Source organism: Coregonus lavaretus (assembly GCF_964263955.1).
Source record: "Coregonus lavaretus genome assembly, chromosome: 6".
In the NCBI taxonomy this organism is placed as follows: domain Eukaryota; kingdom Metazoa; phylum Chordata; class Actinopteri; order Salmoniformes; family Salmonidae; genus Coregonus; species Coregonus lavaretus.
In genome coordinates, this window is record NC_139993.1 from 1,660,494 (window position 1) to 1,682,589 (window position 22,096).

At 44.6% G+C, this 22,096-nt stretch overlaps 2 protein-coding genes across 5 annotated transcripts; both read left to right on the forward strand.

Annotated features, from left to right (window-relative positions):
• The first annotated feature begins 99 nt into the window (after positions 1-99).
• Positions 100-14,794, forward strand: LOC311131438 (mitochondrial glycine transporter B-like). 2 transcript variants are annotated; one of them, XM_084164429.1, is made up of 9 exons: positions 100-220; positions 537-616; positions 811-921; positions 4,897-5,021; positions 7,415-7,499; positions 8,156-8,338; positions 11,136-11,304; positions 11,582-11,745; positions 11,993-14,794. In XM_084164429.1, exons 3-9 carry the CDS (start codon positions 907-909, stop codon positions 12,113-12,115), a joined length of 864 nt encoding a protein of 287 aa, XP_084020555.1. In that variant the 5' UTR covers positions 100-220; positions 537-616; positions 811-906; the 3' UTR covers positions 12,116-14,794. The 2 variants fall into 2 exon arrangements, with proteins under 2 accessions (XP_084020555.1, XP_084020554.1); XM_084164428.1 differs by having other exon boundaries at positions 160-299.
• Positions 14,795-16,814: 2,020 nt separating this feature from the next.
• LOC311130623 (small ribosomal subunit protein uS2-like) lies at positions 16,815-21,268 on the forward strand. 3 transcript variants are annotated; one of them, XM_084163411.1, is made up of 8 exons: positions 16,815-16,865; positions 17,662-17,833; positions 18,450-18,568; positions 19,012-19,257; positions 19,835-19,963; positions 20,496-20,682; positions 20,814-20,858; positions 21,096-21,268. In XM_084163411.1, exons 2-8 carry the CDS (start codon positions 17,701-17,703, stop codon positions 21,188-21,190), a joined length of 954 nt encoding a protein of 317 aa, XP_084019537.1. In that variant the 5' UTR covers positions 16,815-16,865; positions 17,662-17,700; the 3' UTR covers positions 21,191-21,268. The 3 variants fall into 3 exon arrangements, with proteins under 3 accessions (XP_084019537.1, XP_084019536.1, XP_084019535.1); XM_084163410.1 differs by having other exon boundaries at positions 16,825-16,865; positions 20,496-20,664; XM_084163409.1 differs by lacking the exon at positions 16,815-16,865 and having other exon boundaries at positions 17,667-17,833.
• Positions 21,269-22,096: the final 828 nt, after the last annotated feature.

A 22,096-nucleotide genomic window follows, 5' to 3' on the forward strand; every position in this document is an offset into this window, starting at 1 on the left:
CAAAGAGTAGAACTAGAAATATTGCCTACGCCCCCTCCCACTTTGCAGTGGAAAGCGAGCTGAAACCGGTTCACAACTGGTTGGCACCGACTGGTACGGGGTAGAGAGGAGGGGCTTGGGGCGACGTCGGAAGAATTGCGCATCTCGCACTACGTACGCACTGCAGGTTTGACATTTCCGGACGCCGACGGCAACATTGTCATTGAAGGCAAGAAACAAGGTGGATGGCAAAAAACTGCATAGTGGTCTACGTGTAAATCTAGTGAATTATCTTAGTAGATGGCTACACTTTGGTTGCTGTGAGTAGTCAAGTTTTAGTACAAAGCCAGCCAACTACTTTTGCTAGCATTAGCCAAGTCAGTACAGCTAGCTATCTTGCTTCATTTCGGAGAGTTTGCTAGCTACCTAACGAGTAAACGTAGTACTGATTTTAACTAAACACAATTATTACTCAATTGCCGCGCTTGCTAGGTAGTTAACTTTTTGTTCAGCTAACAGTTCGCTAGTTGGTGTAGTGACTGACTTGTTTCTTGTAGCCTGTCACCGGCAAAATGACTATCTTTGAACTGAATCAAGTCATCCGTCCCTAACTAACTTCAAAGCGCTTCAAAGCCAGGTAAGGTATGTTATGTACCGTGTGCATGACATTTGACCACCTTTTCAATAGTTAGAGGTAGCTAGTTTTTGTATTCAGTTGGACCTGATGTAGCCCTTTTATAGCTTAATGGCTGTAGCGAGTCTCTAAAAAAACATTGCATCATTATGTTGACATGCGAATGTAACTGGTATAGCTATTCACCCTCTCACTAGTTGGGGCTGTAAACAAACCGCGACAAGACGGCAAAAGAAGGGAAGGAGGCGCTCGCATCGCTCCTTCAGGATTCATCCACTGCATCAGCATCAAAGATGGAGTTGGCACTGGTAAATGAGTAGATACAAATGTATACATGAACACTATGTAGTCCACAGGCATTGTCTTTGTTTATATACAAGCGACCTAACCTGACTGACAGCTAGTAGTAGTAGTGGATCGAATGTGAGTGCATGACAGTAGGGGGCAATTCCATGTTATTATAGTGACAATCAGTCTCAGATTTTTCAGATTGCTAAAAATCTAACAATTCGCCTAATTTAGTGTTTTTTTAAAACCATCTAAACCGCTGTGAAATATTTTCCATAACCAAAATATAGTTTTTATATCTGTTTGAAGCTGGTGTACAAAAGTAAAGATGCAAAAACAAAACTTAAGAACAGGAAGCATAGAAATATCGCACATAGAGCAGATCTACTTCTTCTTAGACTTGCTTTCAACGAGAATGACAGATCTATAACTCAATATCTGTGAATTTGGTCTTCACCCCAAAAGGTAACATACTGCAGCTTTAAAATGTATGTCAAATAAAAACCATACAACTCTGACAAGGACTACTTTTAAAAATTTCCACTTTGCAAATGCAAAGTTTGGTAACAGAATGATAGCACAAACCGTCATTCTGTTACCAAACGTTGCATCTGCACAGTTCAAGTAAAATCGTTTTTGTAAAATGCTCCACCTTACATTTTCTGCAAAGATTTGGTTTGAATACCTGGGGTCATGGCCAGGATTTGACTATATTCTCCAGAAGTAAGGAGTTAATCTTCAAAAGTACATTGAGGTGAGGCCAACCACCTTTTATGTTCTACAGGCAGCCCCTCATTGGTCATTGTTGTCTGTTGCCATGGCATTCTTTAGAAAAGGGACATCTTTTTTTGTAATGATGACAATAATGGGTTGTGAGCCTAAGCCTGTGACTTCGGGGTAAAATAGGCTGCAATAGACTGAGAAAGTTGCATTTTCGGTGCAAACATTGTAATATTCTACTACAATAATTTTACATTGGTTATGTCATCCTGGCCTGGGGAAGACAGTGTAGTCCACACAGGCAGAAAGTCACACATTCATTTGCATAAACAGACTCCCACCACCATCCAATTCTCAGTGACCCATATTTAGTGTCTCTCACACACACACACACACACACACGCATACACAGACAGACTCACACACACACACACACACGGTCTAAATCACACACACAGCGACACACAGCCACTGCATGACTCATACATCGCATTTCACATAGAGAAATTTGACAGAGAGCGATTTAGAGGGGAGAAGAGAGCAGCGCAATGCTGTTGTGTGTGTGTATGTACGAATCAACGAGCAATTGGGAGAGAGAGAGAAACCAATAGAAGCCTGTGGATGAAGCTGTGGCTGGGGAGGGGGTGGGGGTGAGAAGAGAGGTAGCAGCAGAAAACGATTGTGTGTTAGATCAAGAGAGAGGGACGTGAGAGATGGAGATGGCTTATTTTGTAATATGCTGTTCGTAGCAGCAGCACAGAGAGAGAGAGGTGATAGAGGGAGACATGCAACAGAAACAGGATTCTCAAGGAGGCAAACCCTCCAGCATCTTGGGAAAGGTAGGGAGGATAGCCAGTGGCCTGTGTGTGTGTTACTGTCAAGTGCCAGTGTGGATGCTTTTGTTGTGCTATGCTGTTGTGCATTTGTGTCTACGTGCTTTTAAAAAGAATTGTTCATCACCATGATTACAGTATTTGAGATCCGGCATCATCCGCCTCTCCGCATCTATATGTCTTTGTGTGTGTGTCTATGTCATCTGTCTTTGTGGCCATGTGTGTTTCAGATTGACTGTTTAATAGTCACATGTACAGGATTGCAGGTGTGATTGCAGGGTACAGTGAAATAAAACAATGAAAATGGTCATAAAAAAACTATAGAAATAGAAATAGCACTATATACATGATAACAACTGGAGCAGTGATGAATAAATACATGTCCATTGAGGCAGAGAGGGTGGGGGAAGACCATTGGGGGAGAAGCAGGCAGACTAAATGACCATTGGGGGAGCAGCAGGCAGACTAAATGACCATTGGGGGAGCAGCAGGCAGACTAAATGACCATTGGGGGAGCAGCAGGCAGACTAAATGACCATTGGGGGAGCAGCAGGCAGACTAAATGACCATTGGGGGAGCAGCAGGCAGACTAAATGACCATTGGGGGAGCAGCTGGCAGACTAAATGACCATTGGGGGAGCAGCTGGCAGACAAAATGACCATTGAGGGGATGTGGGGACCAAGTGAAATAAAATAATACATATTAACAACTGCAACAGTGATGAATGTCATTGGGGTGGGGGCAGAGCAAAAGTCAGTTGAGGATGTGGGGGGAGGGGGTAGTAGGTAGCTGACTACATTTACATTTTACATTTTAGTCATTTAGCAGACGCTCTTATCCAGAGCGACTTACAGTTAGTGAGTGCATACATTTTCATACTGGCCCCCCGTGGGAAACGAACCCACAACCCTGGCGTTGCAAGCGCCATTCTCTACCAACTGAGCTACAGGGGTGGCTATTCAGCAGCCTGATAGAATGGGGGTAGAAACTATTGGCCAGTCTGTTAGTTTTAGCCATGCTGCTCCTGTACTGCCCGCATCTGAGTGATGGAAGCGGGGAGAACAGGGCATGGCTCGGGTGGCTGAGGTCCCTGATGATCTTCTTGGCCTTCCTGTGATACCTGGTGTTGTATGTGTCCTGGAGGGCAGACAGTGTGCACCCAATGGTGCGTTTGGCTGCATGTATCACCCTCTGAAGTGCCTTGCGGTCCGCTGCGGTGGAGCTGCAGTACCAGGCTGTGATGCAGCCCGACAGTATGCTCTCGATGGTGCTCCTGTAGAAAACTGTGATGGCCCTCTGGGACAGGCTGAATTTCTATAGCATCCTGAAGTTGAAGAGTCGCTGTTGTGCCTTCTTCACCACGGTGTCCGTGTGGTTTGACCATTACAGCTTTTCTAAAATGTGTACACCAAGGAATTTGAAGTTATTGACCGTCTCCACGGCGACCCCGTTGATGAGGATGGGGGCGTGTCCAGCCTGGTTCATCCTGAAGTCCACAATCAGCTCCTTTGTTTTGCTGACGTTGAGGGAGAGGTTGTTTACCAGGCACCACGCCGTCAGAGTGCCTACCTCCTCCCTGTAGGCCGTCTCGTCGTTGTTGGTAATCAGGCATATACTGTAGTTTCGTCAGCGAACTTGATGATGGAGTTGGAACTGTGTGAGGCCATGCAGTCGTGGGTATACAGGGAATACAGGAGGGGACTGAGGACGCACCCTTGTGGGGCCCGTGTTGAGAATCAGTGTCGAGGAGGTAATGTTGCCTACCTTCACCACCTGGAGGCGGCCCTTCAGGAAGTCCAGGACCCAGTTGCATAGGAAGGAGTTCAGACCCAGGTCCGTGAGCGTTGTAATGAGCTTATAGGGCACTATGGTATTGAAGGCCGAGCTGTAGTCGACGAACAGCATGCTCACATACGCATTCCTTTTGTCCAGAGGGGTAAGGGGAGTGTGCAGTGCAATTTTGTATGTATGTACTGCGCCTGTGTGTGTTGGTATTTATCTGTGTGTCGTCCCCCCCCCCCCCCCGTGTTTGTCTGTCAGACGTGTGAATAATGATAACGCTGAGTCTCCGTGTGATTCGCCGTGACAGCTCCTCTGTTTGTGTGTCGACTGTCTGCACACATCTCCATCACCACTGGTTGTGTGGGCGCTCGCCTGTGTCCTGTGGCTGTCGTTGCAATTTGTTGTATCTGTGTGTACTTGTGCATACATCATGAACATTTTTCCGTACTGTTTATAGGCTTTTAAGGCATTGTTTGTGTTTTCACAAACAGAATGTGCGGTGTAAACTGTATTGCCTGCCAGCATGTGCGTGCATGTAGCACCAGTCACAAATAAAAGGACATGTTGAAGTGTGCGGTGGGTTTCAGCATTACTTATCCGTCATCCTCTTTTTCTCACCCTCTTCTCTTCTTCCGTCTCTCTCTCTTCATGCCCCCCAGGCGCACCCAGCTCTCAAGGCCTTCATGTGTGGCTCACTGAGCGGCACCTGTTCCACGCTGCTCTTCCAGCCTCTGGACCTGGTCAAGACGCGCCTGCAGACCCTGCAGAACAACATGAAGCCTGGGTATGTAGTGGAGCTCGGCGATACTGATAAAAATCCATATCGTGATACATTTTCAAATTTTTTGCCATTAAATAATGATCAATTATTATTTGGGGAGGTGCACAGTTACTCTCCATTAGCACCCTTTATACACCATATCAAAGAAATTGCCGTAATATATTATCCTAAGTTATTTGGTTACCAGGTGATCCAGCATATGGTTTAAAAGATGATATAACGCTGCTACAGAAAGAGACCTGTATATTAAACATTCATTTAGTTATGTATTTATTTCTTATAAAGACATGAAAGACTGATTTTAAAATGTAATAGTATTTCAAACTAAGTTCAAATCCATTAGTCTATTGGTGTTTGGTAATTGCAGCAAATGATTTGCTCCAAACACAATCAAAATGCAGGCCTATAACTTTTTGCTCAGCTTTATTACAATACATACTGATGGCGAGTTGAAGTCGATGGCTGAAACACTGCAGCCTCGTCCATCCATTTAGGTTGGTGGCTTTCGCGATGCTTGCCCCACTGTCCGTTGTGATACAAATCCTGCTGATCCCAGGCTGCTAGCGAGTCCCCCAGCCCCTGTGCCCGTATCTCCCCGATGTGGTCCTCTGGAAAGTAGGCAGTCTTCAAGCACCTGCTGCGCAGCTTCCAGTCGGCATCGATGTAGTGCAGTGTCAATGACATGTAGGGCTTCACCGTCCTACTGGACCACATGTCAGTTGTTGTGGCGAAATAGTGCACCTGTTTCAGCTCCAATGCCATTTTGGCATGACATTTCTCGTACATTTTGTATTTCTTGTCCAGATTGTTTACCATCTTCTTGAAACCACTCTATTCAACTGTTGAATTTGGGGCCATGTCTTTTGCGATGTGGTACGTTACGGCATCTGTCATTTGATTCCATTGGTTAGTGTGTGTTGCATGGTGAGTTGCGTGTGCAAACAATTCCGTATTGGGTTGTTGTCCCTGGGCATTGCTCTTGTCATGACAAGGGCTGTTACGGTGACCATATTACCGCCACACCGGCAGTCTCGAGTCATGACCGCAGTCAAAATCCACGTGACCATTGAGTCACGGTAACTAGGCTCCAAAACGGCGCTCTGATGCCGCTGATGGTCATTAGTAGCCTACCAAACTTGCTAACCGCGGCCGGCTTCATTGTCCCTTTAAATCACTCTGTTCTTCTGAAATAGGCTACATTGTCTTCAGATCATGTTTCTTTAGACCTGCCTAAAATAAATAATGGATTTATTGTAATGCTGTAAGCTATATTAAATGGATTTATTAGACTTAAACATATATAGATGTTCAAAAGATCTGCATCAGTGGCTTGTAGGCTATGGGTTGAAGCCTGAGATGCTAAACATGTTTATGTTAATTAACGGTCAGTTACCGTTAGACAGGCAGTTATTTGCATGACAATCACCTGCTGACCAAATTTCATGACAGCCAAAGCCCTAGTCATGACGCCCGTTGGCCTCTGCTTAATTTTTCTTCGCCATGCGTTCGTCATGCTGTATTGCATGCCTGGGTTTCAAATGGTGGAATACAATAAGTTGTTGGTGTTACCTCGAGTGGTTGTTATAGTTATGTGACAGTTCAAGCACATCACCTCACTCTGCTCAATGTCACTAGGTTGAAAACCAAAATAGGCCCCAACAACAGCATCCTTCTTTGGCAGTAATTGTTCTTGGATTTCTGGGACTGCAGTTTTTTTGTCTCTATTCATTTTCCCCCTGCTAATGAACGAGGCTACTCACAACATCACTTCAGAGAACTGCCATCAACGGGTGTGGGAAGCATGGGATGAAACACGTCTCTGATTGGCTGCTGTAGTCTTTGTTCAAATGAAAGGGCATAGATGAGTGTTGAGCTCTGGGAGTACCAGGCTTTTTTCTATTCCGTTTTGCTTTCATATATGCCACGCCGCTCCGTAGTCTATTCTTTATGCACACAGGAACATTGTGTAATTGCCGATATTCTCAAAATTGAGTTAGAAATGTCGGTGTCGGTAATTTTCGGTTTATCGTCCCAGCTCTAGTCTGCAGGACTCACGTACACAGAAAGAGCCAGAGACACACGCGCGCATGTATACTTGCATACACACCGATACAAACACAGAGAAACACAATTCAGTGTAGAATCCCTCTTCAGTAGCTGTCAGACAGTGTGAATCCCCTCATTTGACCCATATATGCTAATTAGACACACTTCCATGCTAACAACTCCTCACTAGAATTTACCCCCAAAGACATGTGTTGGGCACATATCTACAGGTGTGCACACCTGGTAGGAATCTGTCTTTGTAGACTTTTGCTTGTTTTTAAGTATTCGCTCTCTTAGCTTAATGAATGTTGTGTGTGTGTTTAACCATGTATTTATCTCCTGTCTCTCAGAGCTCCTAAGGTGGGGATGATGACCGTGCTTATCCAGGTCATTCGCACAGAGAGCTTCCTGGGCCTGTGGAAGGGAGTGTCACCGGTGAGTGTCTACTCTAAGCAGTCTGGCTACCCTGTTCGTCTTGTGGTTGTACTTTCCCTATTTTAACACAGTCTGTCTACGAAGTCTGGCTTAGTGTATCACTTTGGTTCTTAGTGAATCTTTTTCTAAGAACCAGACATTCTTAGTAGATCACATCACTCTCCAAAAACGACAGGACTTTGTTTCCAACTGTGTTTTCTTTTGTGTGAACAATAGCGGTGGTGCATAAAGATGGCGGCCCGTGTACTTACCACAAATGCCTCGTTTGTTCAGGTCGCCGTATTGTACGTTGCTCTCCTTGACTCTTTTATTGTGTCGTCATTAGCACAGTATACATGATCCCAATTCTAGCTCCAAGACGGTGGCAATTTGAAAACCAGAAAAAGTAGATTGTGCTGATTTATTGCCATTGAACCATGTAGCGCGCCGTAGTTTTAAAAACTCAGTGGATAGTGCTAAAACAATGACGTCATATCTGAATTCTTTATGCACCTTCGCCATTGTAAAGAAGGAAATGTCAACTTTGTGCTGAAATGATGAGTTTTTTCCTTACCGTCGAAAAGGAATTCGGCTTCAATCTAAATCTTGACCTCCGCTCTCTCTCTCTCTGCTCTCCCTCCCCACTCGCTCTCTTTCTTCACTCTCTCTCTCACCAGTCGTTTGTGCGCTGCATCCCGGGCGTAGGGATCTACTTCTCCACCTTCTACTCCCTGAAGCAGCACTACTTCCAGGAGGGCCGGGCCCCTAACGCTGGGGAGGCTGTGCTGCTGGGGGCCGGGGCCAGGGCCGTGGCTGGGGTCTGCATGCTGCCTGTCACCGTCATCAAGACACGCTTCGAGGTGAGAGCTTCTTCTCTGTGTTGTGAATGGGGATCAACGAAAAGAGAAGATGGAGAGGGGGAGGAACTGGGATTAAGGGATGGTTGAGTGAGAGAGGTTGTTACAGCTATATGAGGATGGAATAAGACTGAGGGAATGGTGTGGGATGGGAGAGGTGGAGGGAGAGGAGCAAGGATGGAGGGGTGGTTCAGTGAAGGAATAGAGGTGAGGGTTGCTAAAGCCTTGTATGTTTAGGATAGATTAGGAGGAAGATGGGCATGAATGGGTGGGAAAAGGGGTGAAAGGATGTATGAATTAAGAGGAGGAATGGTTCAGAAGGTGTATGAGAGGAAAGGAAGAATGAAGTCAGGAAGAAAACAAAGGAGGAAGGGTTGGTGGTTCAGTAATAGCATTGAACAATCACTAGCAGACAAGGCTGGGACATTTCTGGTGTCTGTGGGCTGGAGATGGAAGGTAGAATTAGAGAGAGGATGATGGTAGTATTAGCAGCCTGCTACTGTAGAGAGAGAGGGAGGAGATAAAGGGAGAAGAGAAGAGAGAGAGGGAGGGAGGGAGAGAGAGAGGAGGTTATCTGGTGGGAGAGCTGATTGCCTTGGGAACTAAACGCTTCTATCTGCATTTGAATAAATGCTGTCATGTTGGTTTTATAAGGACTGAGGATCTAGCTGTGCATAGCGGATGTGTCAAGACTACAAATGTAACTGTGTTGCCTGCAAGCTTCTTCATCTGTATGACTATGATGTCTCATCTATTTATTAATGACGCTCCATTGGGTTTCAGACAGTGTGGTGGATATCTATCTGGTCTACTGTTTAAATGTTGCTATTTTTTTTATTTAACCTTTATTTAACCAGGTAAGCCAGTTGAGAACAAGTTCTCATTTACAACTGCGACCTGGCCAAGATAAAGCAAAGCAGTGCGATTAAAAACAACAACAACACAGTTACATATGGAATAAACAAAACGTACAGTCAATAACACAATAGAAAATCTATATACAGTGTATGCAAATGTAGTAAGTTATGGAGGTAAGACAATAAATAGGCCATAGTGCAAAATAATTAAAATGTAGTATTAACACTGGAGTGATAGGTGTGCAGAAGATGATGTGCAAATAGAGGATGGATATAGGTCTGTAACAGTTTGGATCTAGAGTGTCACCCCCTTTGAAGAGGGGGATGACTGCGGCAGCTTTCCAATCTCTGGGGATCTTAGACGATACGAAAGAGAGGTTGAACAGGCTAGTAATAGGGGTTGCGACAATTTCGGCTGGTGGCCGGAGTAGGGGTAGCCAGGTGGAAAGCATGGCCAGCCGTAGCAAAATGCTTATTGACATCGATTATCGTAGATTCATCAGTGGTGACAGTGTTTCCTAGCCTCAGTGCAGTGGGTAGCTGGGAGGAGGTGCTCTTATTACTCAGTGCAGTGTCCCAAAACGTTTTGGAGTTAGTGCTACATGATGCACATTTCTGTTTGAAAAAGCTAGCCTTTGCTTTCCTAACTGATTGTGTATATTGGTTCCTGACTTCCCTGAAAAGTTGCATATCGCAGGGGCTGTTCGATGCTAATTCAGTACGCCACAGGATGTTTTTGTGCTGGTCAAGGGCAGTCAAGTCTGGGGTGAACCAGGGGCTATATCTGTTCTTAGTTCTGCATTTTTTGAGTGGGGCATGCTTATTTAAGATGGAGAGGAAAGCACTTTTAAAGAACATCCAGGCATCCTCTACTGACGGAATGAGGTCAATATCCATCCAGGATACCTGGGCCAGGTCAATTAGAAAGGCCTGCTCGCTGAAGCGTTTTAGGGAGCGTTTGACAGTGATGAGGGGTGGTCGTTTGACCGCGGACCCATTACGGACGCAGGCAATGAGGCAGTGATCGCTGAGATCATGGTTGAAGACCGCAGAGGTGTATTTAGAGGGTAAATTAGTCAGGATTATATTTTTTGTATTTATTTTTCATGATATCTATGAGGGTGCCCATGTTTACGGATTTAGGGTTGTACCTGGTAGGTTCCTTGATAATTTGTGTGAGATTGAGGGCATCTAGTTTAGATTGTAGGACGGCCGGGGTGTTAAGCATATCCCAGTTTAGGTCACCAAGCAGTACAAACTCTGAGGATAGATGGGGGGCAAGCAATTCACACATGGTGTCCAGGGCACAACTGGGGGCTGAGGGGGGTCTGTAGCAAGCGGCAACAGTGAGATACTTATTTCTGGAAAGGTGGAATTTTAGAAGTAGAAGCTCAAACTGTTTGGGCACAGACCTGGATAGTATGATAGAGCTCTGCAGGCAGTAGATTGCAACTCCGCCCCTTTTGGCAGTTCTATCTCTACAGTAGATTGCAACTCCGCCCCTTTTGGCAGTTCTATCTAGATGGAAAATGTTGTAGTTCGGAATGGAAATTTCTGAATTTTTGGTGGCCTTCCTAAGTCAAGATTCAGACACTGCTAGAACATCAGGGTTGGCAGAGTGTGCTAACGCTAGTTGTGTATTGAGTTAGTATTCAGTCAGTGGAGGCTGCTGAGGGGAGGACTGCTCATAATAATGGCTAATGGAATGGAGTGGTATCAAACAGATGAAACCCATGTGTTTGATACCATTCACTCCATTCCGGCCATTATTATGTGCCGTCCTCCCCTCAGCAGCCTCCACTGTATTCAGCGTTGGGGTCAATTCCATTTCAATTCAGTCCATTGAAATGGAACCGACCCCAACCCTAGATGTATTCCAGAGTGGGCGGTATAACTAGGTGAGCTAGTGTATAATGTGGTGTATTACTGTGCGTGTTTTGCAGAGCGGCCGGTACAACTACGTGAGCGTACTGGGAGCTCTGAAGAGCGTGTGTGAGACGGAGGGACCCAGGGCTCTGTTCTCTGGGCTGACGGCCACACTGCTCCGAGACGCCCCTTTCTCTGGCATCTACGTCATGTTCTACAGCCAGGCCAAGAGGTCCCTGCCACAGGGTAAGAGAAACCCATTCGTCTGCCTTAAGGATACAGTTGTCCATGTGAGAGGAGGGGGAGAGCGAGAGACCACAAAATGTCACACCGACACACTGAATAGTCAAGTGTGTTATTTCAGCAAGATTTCTTTACATTGGTGTATGTTAGTGTAAACGGCTATTAAACGCCATGTTGGGGTATTGCTTGCACTGAATTCCGAGTAATCCAGAATAATGACATGTGTTTTCTATTAGTGCCTATGTAGGTCTCACATTCTCTGTGCGGTCTCTTCCCTCAGAGGTGAGCTCCTCCCCCTATGCCCCGTTGGGGAACTTTGGCTGTGGGGTGATGGCCGGAGTCCTGGCCTCTGTGGTCACCCAGCCAGCTGACGTGGTCAAGACTCACATCCAGGTCAGCCCCTCCCACTGGACCACCAAGGAAGCCATTCGATTCATCTACACGGTGAGGCCTGAATCTTAATGAAAATATACAGTACATTATTCATTTCCTGTGTGTAATGTACCATTCTTGGTCTTCCTATTTTTCCCATTCTGAGGGTATTTTATTCCATGACATATAGCTATGTATTTGAAGCACTTGTTATTGAATGTACATTTTCCTCCAAAAGCAACTGAACATCTCTTCTTGCACACACTATTCTATTTACCAACTGAACAGTGATTAAACGCTCCTCTTCTATCTCCTTCAGGAGCATGGTCTGAGGGGTTTCTTCCGTGGGGCTGTGCCTCGCTCTCTGAGGAGGACTCTGATGGCAGCCATGGCCTGGACCGTCTACGAACAGCTGATGGCCCGAATGGGACTCAAGTCCTGAGGAAAGAGGGATGAACTGATAAAGGAGGAATGACGTGGGGACTTGGTTTTATACAAAGCAGCAGTTTGAAGGAGAAAAAAGAGAGGAGGATGTGAAGGAGGAGGGAGAGAGGAGGTGTAGAGACAGTATCACTGCAACTAGTTAGGGAAAGAAAGAGGTGGGTGTCGGTGGCATGGAAGAGTGAAAGGTGTGCACGTGTGTGTATTTTACATGCTGATGTTTATGAGAGAGTTATTGTGTATGTTTGATGTATGTCCTTACACTCTTATGTCAACCCTGACCTTAAATGACATTCCCTTACTGCTGAGAAGTGAACTGATCCCTCTCTGAGTGTGGAGACCATTGAGATCTATCTATTTCAATGGGGGAGACCATAGGGATCTCTTTAATTATATTTCTATGGGGGAGACCTTAGAGATCTATCTAATTCTATGGGGGAGACCCTCTCAGACTGGGGAGACCATAGAGAATGATCTAATTCTATTTCAATGGGGGAGACTCTCTCAGACTATGACTACTGTGGTTTAGCTCTGGATACCACTCCAGTGACAGAGACTGTCGCCGACTGTCACCTATTGTCACTGTCTGACTGTGACTAACATCTAGGTGTCTCAAACACTCCCACTCCCAAGATGAAACAGCAGCTTTGATTTAGTTACCTCAGCAAGAGGTTATCCGCTGGCTAAAGGTATAGTGGAGCGGACAAAGCAACCCTGTGCCATAACCATGCAATTTATTTACAAATGACAGGCAGACTACATTAACAGCACAGTGATTATTGTGACCTGTCGACTGACTGAAGGAAATACGATATTTATTGACTGACTGACTGATAAAAATATTTATTACGAGCTTGGACAATCAAGACAATATTGCTGTGCATTGTAGCAAAAGACTAGGCTGATATTTTCAATACTGCAACTGCACAATTAGCTACTAGCAACTTGGCATTGGCATACTTTGCCATATTAAAATAGTGTACAGTAGGTGTGCTCTATACCCAATTCAACTGGGATAAAATGTATAGTGCATTCCATTCTGGTTGCACTGTAATAGATCAGATGTGCTTTACCTAACCAGTAATGATAGTCAATCCCAGAGCCATAGATGGATAATTGGCAGGTGGTCAATCCCATTGGAACACAGACAATGCAACTCTGAGCCACCTTGGGCTGTAGCATTGTGAGACAATAGTCAATATCGCTATCATGAATATGAAGCTTCAGCGCCACTGTATTACATGGGCCGGATTCAGTAGGCACAAAAAGGAAGCAAACCGGAGGGACTAGCTGATCTTGTCCAATAAGAAAGGTAAAATGTTTTTGTTTCTCGTTGCATCAGTGATGCACAGCCATGGTCCTGGATGGTCTCTGTTATTAGTTTTGTAAATAAATAGGCCTATGTATTCAGTATTGAGAGTAGTTCATTTTTAACATGGAAGCCCATATACATGTATATTTCTTAACCCGCGGTGGCCAGTGTGCCATGTCATGGATATTATTTTTGTCCATTTTAAAGAGATGTGTTATATTGAAAAGTGTTATTGTACAGATTCAAGATATACACTGAGTATACAGAACATGAAGACCACCTGCTCTTTCCATGACATAGACTGACCAGGTGAATCTAGATGAAAGCTATGATCCCTTATTGATGTCACTTGTTAAATCCACTTCAATCAGTGTAGATGAAGGGGAGGAGACAAGTTAAAGAAGGATTTTTAAGTCGTGAGACAATTGAGACATGGATTATGTATGTGTGCCATTCAGAGGGTGAATGGGCAAGACAAAAAAATGTAAGTGCCTTTGAACAGGGTATGGTGGTAAGTGCCAGGCGCAACGGTTTGTGTCAAGAACTGCAACACTGCTGGGTTTTTCACGCTTAACAGTTTCCCGTGTGTATCAAGAATGGTCCACCACCCAAAGGACATCCAGCCAACTTCACAACTGTGGGAAGCATTGGAGTCAACATTGGCCAGCATCCCTGTGGAACGCTTTCAACACCTTGTAGAGTCCATGCCCCGACGAATTGAGGCTGGGGGTGCGCAACTCAATATTAGGAAGGTGTTCCAAATGTTTGGTATACTCAGTGTATATAGTCTATTAAGAGCCCAATGGAAGCTTCTAGGATCAGTGATGGCTGATCGAATAGTAAATGGATGCCTGTCTGCCTGCTTTATATAGCAAGCCACGGTCACGTGACTCACTGTCTGTAGGCGCGAACCATTTTCATGAACGGGGTGGTGTACCTAATAAACTGGTGTATTTTGTCTGAGTCATTGAGAGGGGAAACACTGAGTTAAGCCTAGCTCAATGTCAGTCAGTGAATGCACTTTAGAATTCAACGCACATTCATTAATTCAAGCCCCTTAGCGGCTGGTAAAAGGACTGGAGTGATTGACGGTTCTGGCGAATTGGGAGTTCTTCAGGCTTTGTCTGTGTGTTTTTGTGTTGTCGTAACACAACTCTTACCACCAAATTGTTCTGTGTCGTAACATTTTTGCCTTGGCGATTATCATCACCATCAACATCACTATTGTCCTTGATATTGTGACTATACAGTGTATATGGTCTGTTGTTATTGTCAATATTTTGTCTGTGTGTATGAGTTTGCTCAGACCGATGCTGTGCCTGTTTTTTGTTTTTAAGTGAATAAAATTCCCCCCATTTTTGTACAATCCCTGGTGTTTAGTGTATTCAATCTTTGCCTAGATTAACTTCAACATTGGTTCATCATGTTATCATCTTTTGTGGGTCTCTTTACGTTGAGCTGCTGTATTTTCTGGCTCAAACCTCAGTAACCCTCCAGGGGCTGTACTACAAAGCTGATCAAGGAGTTAGCCAGCTAACTTGCCTAAATATTCTGATAACTTAAAGTTTGTATTAAAACAAGCTTGAAATGGGTATGATCGAATTGATTCAACAAATGAACACATATCTAAATTGAGCTTTTATAATGCTAAATGACTTAAATGTAAATATAAATAATGAACCTGAGGATCAATAGTTATTTCTGGTTGCTTATCAAAGTTAGCTGGCTAACTCATTGATCCTAATTTGTAGTATAGCCCTCTGGTCTCTCCAAAGCAACGCCATGTTGACATAACAGACAGTGACAGGCTATAGCTCATGTCCTCAGAACACCGGGGTCCATGGGTCCTGAGGAAGGGACAGGCACTGCACTAGACAGCCCCACAGCTGACTTTCCCTGATGTGGGGAGAGGAGGAACAAACTCAGAGGTTGATGGACACATGCTGATTTGCACAAGGACACAGTCACTAAGACTAAGAGGTCAGGTAAACATATTCTTAAATGACCTCTTTGGCAAGTATTCTCTAACAGCACATATTCCTTGCAAAGCAGGAAAGATCCTCCTTGAAACACCAATCAACTGTCTTTGCTCTCACACTTTTACCGTTGCCCCTGTTAAAATAACATGCATAACCATGAGAAATACATACACTCATGTGAGTACAGTACCAATCCATAATGCAAACAGACTTGGCCGATAAAAGCAGAGTAAGGTGGTCAACCAGTGACAGAGAGGGGAACTAAAGACAGTGATGAGATATTAAAAGAGTGAGGGGAGTTCACAGAGAAGTCCAGTCATTCAATGGCTTGTCAGCCATCAGATATAGATAGATGTGGTCTTGTATGACTCATTGCTTCCTACATTTAACATTTTTGTCATTTAGCAGGCACTCTTATCCAGAGTGACTTACAGTTAGTTCATTCATCTAAAAATAGCTAAGTGGGACAACCACATATCACAGTCATAGTAAGTACACTTTTCTTTCAGGTGAGGAGGGGGATTATTTAAGATACTCTTTGAAAAGGTAGGGTTTCAGGTGCTTTTGGAAGATGGGCAGGGACTCTGCTGTCCTAGCTTTAGGGGGAAGCTGGTTCCATCATTTGGTTGCCAGGACAGAGAAGACTGGGCTGAGCGGGAGCTGCCCTCCAATAGTGGTGGGAGGGTCAAGAGACCAGAGGTGGCAGAATGGAGTGCTCGGGTTGGGGTGTAGGGTTTGAGCACAGCCTGAATGTAGGGAGGGGCAGTTCCTCTTGCTGCTCCATAGGCAAGTACCATGGTATGGTAGTGGATGCGAGCTTCGACTGGAAGCAAGTGGATTGTGCGGAGGAGCAGGAGAACTTTGGAAGGTTGAAAACCAGGCGTGCTGCAGTGTTCCTCTCTTCTCTCTCCTGACTGACTATGGATTTCATCCCAGGCAGGAACCGGCTGTAACTAATCCTGGTCTGAATTGATTTAATTTCAAAGCAGTGAAGGATTTTAAATTCCTTTTGAACATTGCCGCATTGGATAATGTCTTAATTTGCATCCCTATTGATGAAATGGTATCAAAATATTCAAAGATATAAGTACCTCAAAATGGCAACCTATAATTTTACTGACATAAATAGACTATAAAGCCGTTCAATCAATCATTACTATATGGGCGTCCTGGCATGAACTTTACAGTATTTAATTATAGTTTTCACACCCATAGTGTACATTTAACTGAATTTGGAGTAACAACTGCTGCCCATCACAATTGATGCCCTTTCTCAAAGAACTTTAGTCTCAAATGATTTTACTACCATCTATCGACCTTTTATTGAATTGCATCTACTACTAATCCTGGAGAAGGAAATGGAAGGTGATTGGTGGAATTTACAGTATATAAAAACATCACTTCCGTTTACCTCTCTCTTTTACCGTGAATTACAGAACTCCATACGGCGTTGTCTCGTGGTGAGATAACTATTTACTATTTTCTTTAGATAAAAGTTGCGGAGACAAATACTAAAGCCATGTTACAAACAACTATGAAATTGTGTTTGAATGTATCCCATATTTGTAAAAATACAACCACTGTAAATAGCGAATTACACGTTAGACAGCTAGGCCAGAAGCCTTGTAGCAACTGCTAACCTTAGCACAAGTAGCTAACTAGCCATGCGTGCTCATGAAATCCATTGAGGAAGCTGGATACTAATAACTAAAGTAACCAACATCCATAGATGCCACCAGACTAGTTTCACACATGTATCAACTGGGTGTAATGCTTTTTTGCAACATATTTTTTATATATTAATTGGTCAGCAACATTGCATCTAACTGGGGTTAGTGGAGTAAATTTGGTGGTTACAACCTCTTCCTGACATACTCATGTCGATGTATACGTTGAGATCAGATGTCTAAGGAACTGTAACAATATTTTATGATTTCATCATTGTAAATTCTGTTATTGGAAACGGATGCCAAGGCCCCCTATGGCGAGGGCCTGTATAATAATTATAAGCATTGCAGCTTTGATAGTTTGTTCAGCACACAATTAAAGCCTGACACTGTGATGTTGGTGTTCAGGTGTCGGAAGTGTGCCAGAGTGTTCCGGCCAGGTTTTCGCTAACATCAGTAGGGCTGATGCCCCATGACTGGAGTTTGATAGTGACCTGAGCCACAATGACCCGTTAGTTTCAACCAACCATTCTCTGCTTCCCTAGCTTTATGCAACATCTCACCTGCCTCGTCTCTTTTTTCCCTGCAGCTTTTCCACATAACTCGTAACTTAGGAAAAGTGGTCACGATGTCCGGAGATCTGGATGTGCTGCAGATGAAGGAGGAGGATGTGCTCAAGTTCCTGGCAGCTGGAACCCACCTGGGAGGTACCAACATGGACTTCCAGATGGAACACTACACGTACAAGCGAAAGAGTGATGGTGAGTGGTGGAATACGAGATACCTGCTTATTTGTCAGTTTATGATCTTAAGACTTCCGGAACTCTCACATATTATGACTGTTGAGGATGTGCAGGCTTTTGTTCCAGTCCTGCATTATCATACCTAATTCAACTATTCATAGTCATGACATGATACACTGAATCAGATGTGCTGCCTGGAACAATAGCCTGCACACTAGCGTTTTAGGATCAGCATTGGGAGACCTCTGAAATTCACATTCCCCTTCTAAAAGCACTTGCTCTGTCCGGTTAGTGACTGGGTGAGTTGTCGTTGGAAGGGAATAGTAAAATCATCACTGTGGGTGAGATGGCAGTCAGAAACCGTAACTGACCTATCTCAATCAGTGATTGAACATCTGTCTTCCTAATATTTAATGTTTTTCTCTAGCTCAAAGATTTAACCAATAGATAATGATCCCAATGTGGGTGAAACACCCGTCTTCAGTCAGTTTTCACCAGTAATCGGTAGTCTTTTTCGTCATTGATTGTCCTGAGACAGGATAGCATGTGTATAGACATTATGGCTGTATGCATGTCGGATATCAACATGTAAATAATCATCAACAATAAATAATGTAACTGGTTGTCCCCTCAGGTGTGTACATCATCAACCTGAAGAAGACGTGGGAGAAGCTGCTGCTTGCTGCCCGTGCCATCGTGGCCATTGAGAACCCAGCTGATGTCTGCGTCATCTCATCCAGGAACACTGGACAGGTGAGATGCCCACTGCTAACTCACCTGACATATATTTAGGGCCCAGAGTTTCTCCTGGGTTATGTTCAGTAGGCGCAAAATGGAAGTGAGCGGTCTAAAGAGGAGTTTTTTTGTTTTTACTTGTGTGCCCTAATGAACATGACCTTGATCAGCTCAGTTGGCCTGATGTAATTCGGAGTTGAATGTTGGGGACTAGCTAAAAAACAGCACACAATTAAAGCCTGGCACTGTGATGTTGGTGTTCAGGTGTCGGAAGTGTGCCAGAGTGACCCGGCCGGGTTTTCGCTAACATCAGTAGGGCTGCTGCCCCATGACTGGAGTTTGATAGTGACCTGAGCCACAACCAAGACATACCATATTACTGCTAAATTATATTCTTGACTGAGTCGCCTCCTGCTTGTTAGCCAATCCACTAACTCGTCTCCCCGTTTTTCTCCGACCAGAGGGCTGTGCTGAAGTTCGCTTCCGCCACCGGCGCCACCACCTTCCACGGTCGTTTCACCCCCGGAACCTTCACCAATCAGATCCAGGCTGCTTTCCGTGAGCCCCGCCTCCTGATCGTGACAGACCCCCGTGCCGACCACCAGCCCCTGACTGAGGCCTCCTACGTCAACATCCCCACCATTGCCATGTGCAACACCGACTCTCCCCTCAGATACGTGGACATCGCCATCCCCTGCAACAACAAGGTACAGACAGACTATAGACTACAGATGTATGTTCTAGTGGTCTCATATTATATATATAATAGTACAGAATACAATGACTTGAACAGGCTATCATATCAGTTTTGTCCCCAATGGTGTTTTCTCAAAGTGAAAGGGTAGATGGGAACTTCAGCTGATATCTTGGTCAACTGATAGAAATATGCAGCACACAATTAAAGCCTTTCACTGTCTGTCAGTGTTCAGGTGTCGGAAGTGTGCCAGAGTGACCCGGCCGGGTTTTCGCTAACATCAGTAGGGCTGCTGCCCCATGACTGGAGTTTGATAGTGACCTGAGCCACAACCAAGACCCCTACTGGGACTCTTCCTACCTAGGGAGTTTTCTTTGCACTTCCTCGTCAGTAGTTGAAGACGCCCTCCCATGTAGTCATGTTTTTACTGGGTATCAGTTAATCCACTAACCAATTCTACTAGTTTAGACTGATCAATTCTGTTAATGGCAGTCGTGTCTCTGTATGACTGACTGTTGCCGGTGCATATAATCATCAGTGACATAGTATAAAACCCTATGTCTAACTGACTGTTGTCTGTTATGTTCCAGGGCCACCACTCTGTTGGTCTGATGTGGTGGATGCTGTCCAGGGAGGTGCTGCGGATGAGGGGCACCATCTCCAGGGAACACCCCTGGGAGGTCATGCCTGATCTCTACTTCTACAGAGATCCAGAGGAGGTAACTGGGACACTATGGTTCACACACTGTTTATACCATGGGTTTTCAACTCTGGTTGTGGAGAGCTGTGTGTTTGAGAAGGTTTTTGTTCTAGCCCTGCACTAATCGTTTGTAACTTAAACTAATTATGGTCCTTTGTCTGGACCACGATTAATTGAATCAGATGTGTTGGTGCTGGACTGGAACAAAAGCCTGCTCACCATGTAGCTATTCAAGAATGGAGTTTGGATACCTCGGAAATACACATTCCCCTTCTAAAAGCACTTGCTTTGTCCGGTCAGTGACTGGGTGAGTTGTCGTTGGAAGGGAATAGTAAAATCATCACTGTGGGTGAGATGGCAGTCTGAAACAGTAACTGACTCATCTCAATCAGTGATGGAACAACCTGAAGCAAAATATGCTTCTGATGTGGTTTTGGGAGTATTGTATGACTGCGCTAAAAATCTATATAGCTGTGGCGCCAGCTTACCTGAGCTCTCACGCAAATTGTGACATCTCATCCTTAACTTCTAACCTCTTCGTCCCGTTCCAGATTGAGAAGGAGGAGCAGGCCGCAGCCGAGAAGGCTGTTGGCAAGGAGGAGTTCCAGGGCGAGTGGACCGCCCCCACGGCCGACTTCGCCCAGCCCGAGGTGGCCGACTGGTCCGAGGGAGTGGCAGTGCCCTCTGTGCCCATCCAGCAGTTCCCTGCTGGCATTGAGGGTAAGAGCTTCACTGAGGGTAAGCGATGAATACACAGGAGTGGAGGCCACAAATGGAAAGGTGGATGGAGTGGCACATTTTGACAATTACAAAACCAAATGGCTACCTGAATATGTTTGACTCAAACTTTGTTTAATTCTCCTTTTCAGCCGCTGCACCTTCTAAGGCCCCAGCTACAGCTGAAGGCTTTGCTGGTAAGTTCTACTGAAAGTAAATTAGTAATTCCCCTTTTTTGCCCATCTAGGACCTAAAATGTCCTATATGACCAACTCAGAGGGGTAGAGTAGTTCTCTCATAAACCTGTAGTGAAGACTCAAATCCTCACTGCGGATCCTGTCGGGAGAAACACTTTCTCTGTATTGACTGTGGAAATGTCTGGACAATAAATGGTTTGATTGTATTCTCACACACTCATGATTGTCTTCCTACAGAGGATTGGAGTGCCCAGCCCGCCACAGAGGATTGGTCCGCTGCCCCCACCGCCCAGGCTACCGAGTGGGGTGGTGCCTCCGCTGATTGGTCCTAAGTGGTGTCAATCACTCCAGAGTCAAAAGCAGTGCTGTGATCAGTGATGTCAATAAACTTGGCAGATTGTTTTTTGAAACTTGTCAATTTTTCTTGGGATGAGGGTGATTACGAATACATGGGTTATTATATTGGGCTTTTCCCGTTGACATAGATTAAATTCTATCTACTCTGGTTTCTTCAGTTTGGCCCTCTTCAACACTGTTAACCACAGTCACAATGTATATACACTTAAATCTGAAATCCATACAAATGTTATATTGACTGTTCAGTTTACAATTGATATATAAAGCTAGAATCCTTAGTTGCTACATCCATTTTTGCACTTTAATGATGCCCATTTGATATTTGAAGAATGTGATTTATAAATGCCTCATGCGTTTAAACTGTTAATCCACTTTGTTATCGTTTCAATTAAGGACTCTAGCACTCCTGTGATGTTAATTGGCGCATAGCATATAGGTTGATTGTAGAAAGTTCTTGAAATATATTTTTTTATCCAATTTGGCCTCATCCTTAAATACGTACGACTTGGGATGGCTAGATTATGGATCAGGCATATATAGGCTACATTTAAATGACATCTATGTGCACTCGCCAAGCAAGAGAGGCTTTGTCAAGACTGATTTCACATTGTATGGCCACCTAATGCATTCTCGGGGTGAAAACATTATCACCCCAGATGGGACTCGAACCCACAATCCCTGGCTTAGGAGGCCAGTGCCTTATCCATTAGGCCACTGGGGCTGTTCTAGATACATTTGACGAACCCTCTCTATTTGAATGCTATGTGGGTGGCAAAAAAAAAAGTTGTTTTGTGGGGATGCCATTATCAAACATGCACGACAAAAACTGGGCTAAACCCAGAATTAAATTTGCATTTCGCATCTGATCCTGAAGTGAAGAA

What these genes read in the sequence shown, in the direction of transcription:
- LOC311130623 (XM_084163411.1), top strand. Translation starts at nt 17,701, where the DNA reads ATGTCCGGAGATCTGGATGTGCTGCAGATGAAGGAGGAGGATGTGCTC. An exon ending in GTACAAGCGAAAGAGTGATG is followed by an intron (nt 17,834 to 18,449) that starts GTGAGTGGTGGA and finishes TTGTCCCCTCAG; the next exon opens with GTGTGTACATCATCAACCTG. An exon ending in CCATCCCCTGCAACAACAAG is followed by an intron (nt 19,258 to 19,834) that starts GTACAGACAGAC and finishes GTTATGTTCCAG; the next exon opens with GGCCACCACTCTGTTGGTCT.
- LOC311131438 (XM_084164429.1), top strand. An exon ending in TCATCAAGACACGCTTCGAG is followed by an intron (nt 8,339 to 11,135) that starts GTGAGAGCTTCT and finishes CGTGTTTTGCAG; the next exon opens with AGCGGCCGGTACAACTACGT. An exon ending in CCATTCGATTCATCTACACG is followed by an intron (nt 11,746 to 11,992) that starts GTGAGGCCTGAA and finishes TATCTCCTTCAG; the next exon opens with GAGCATGGTCTGAGGGGTTT.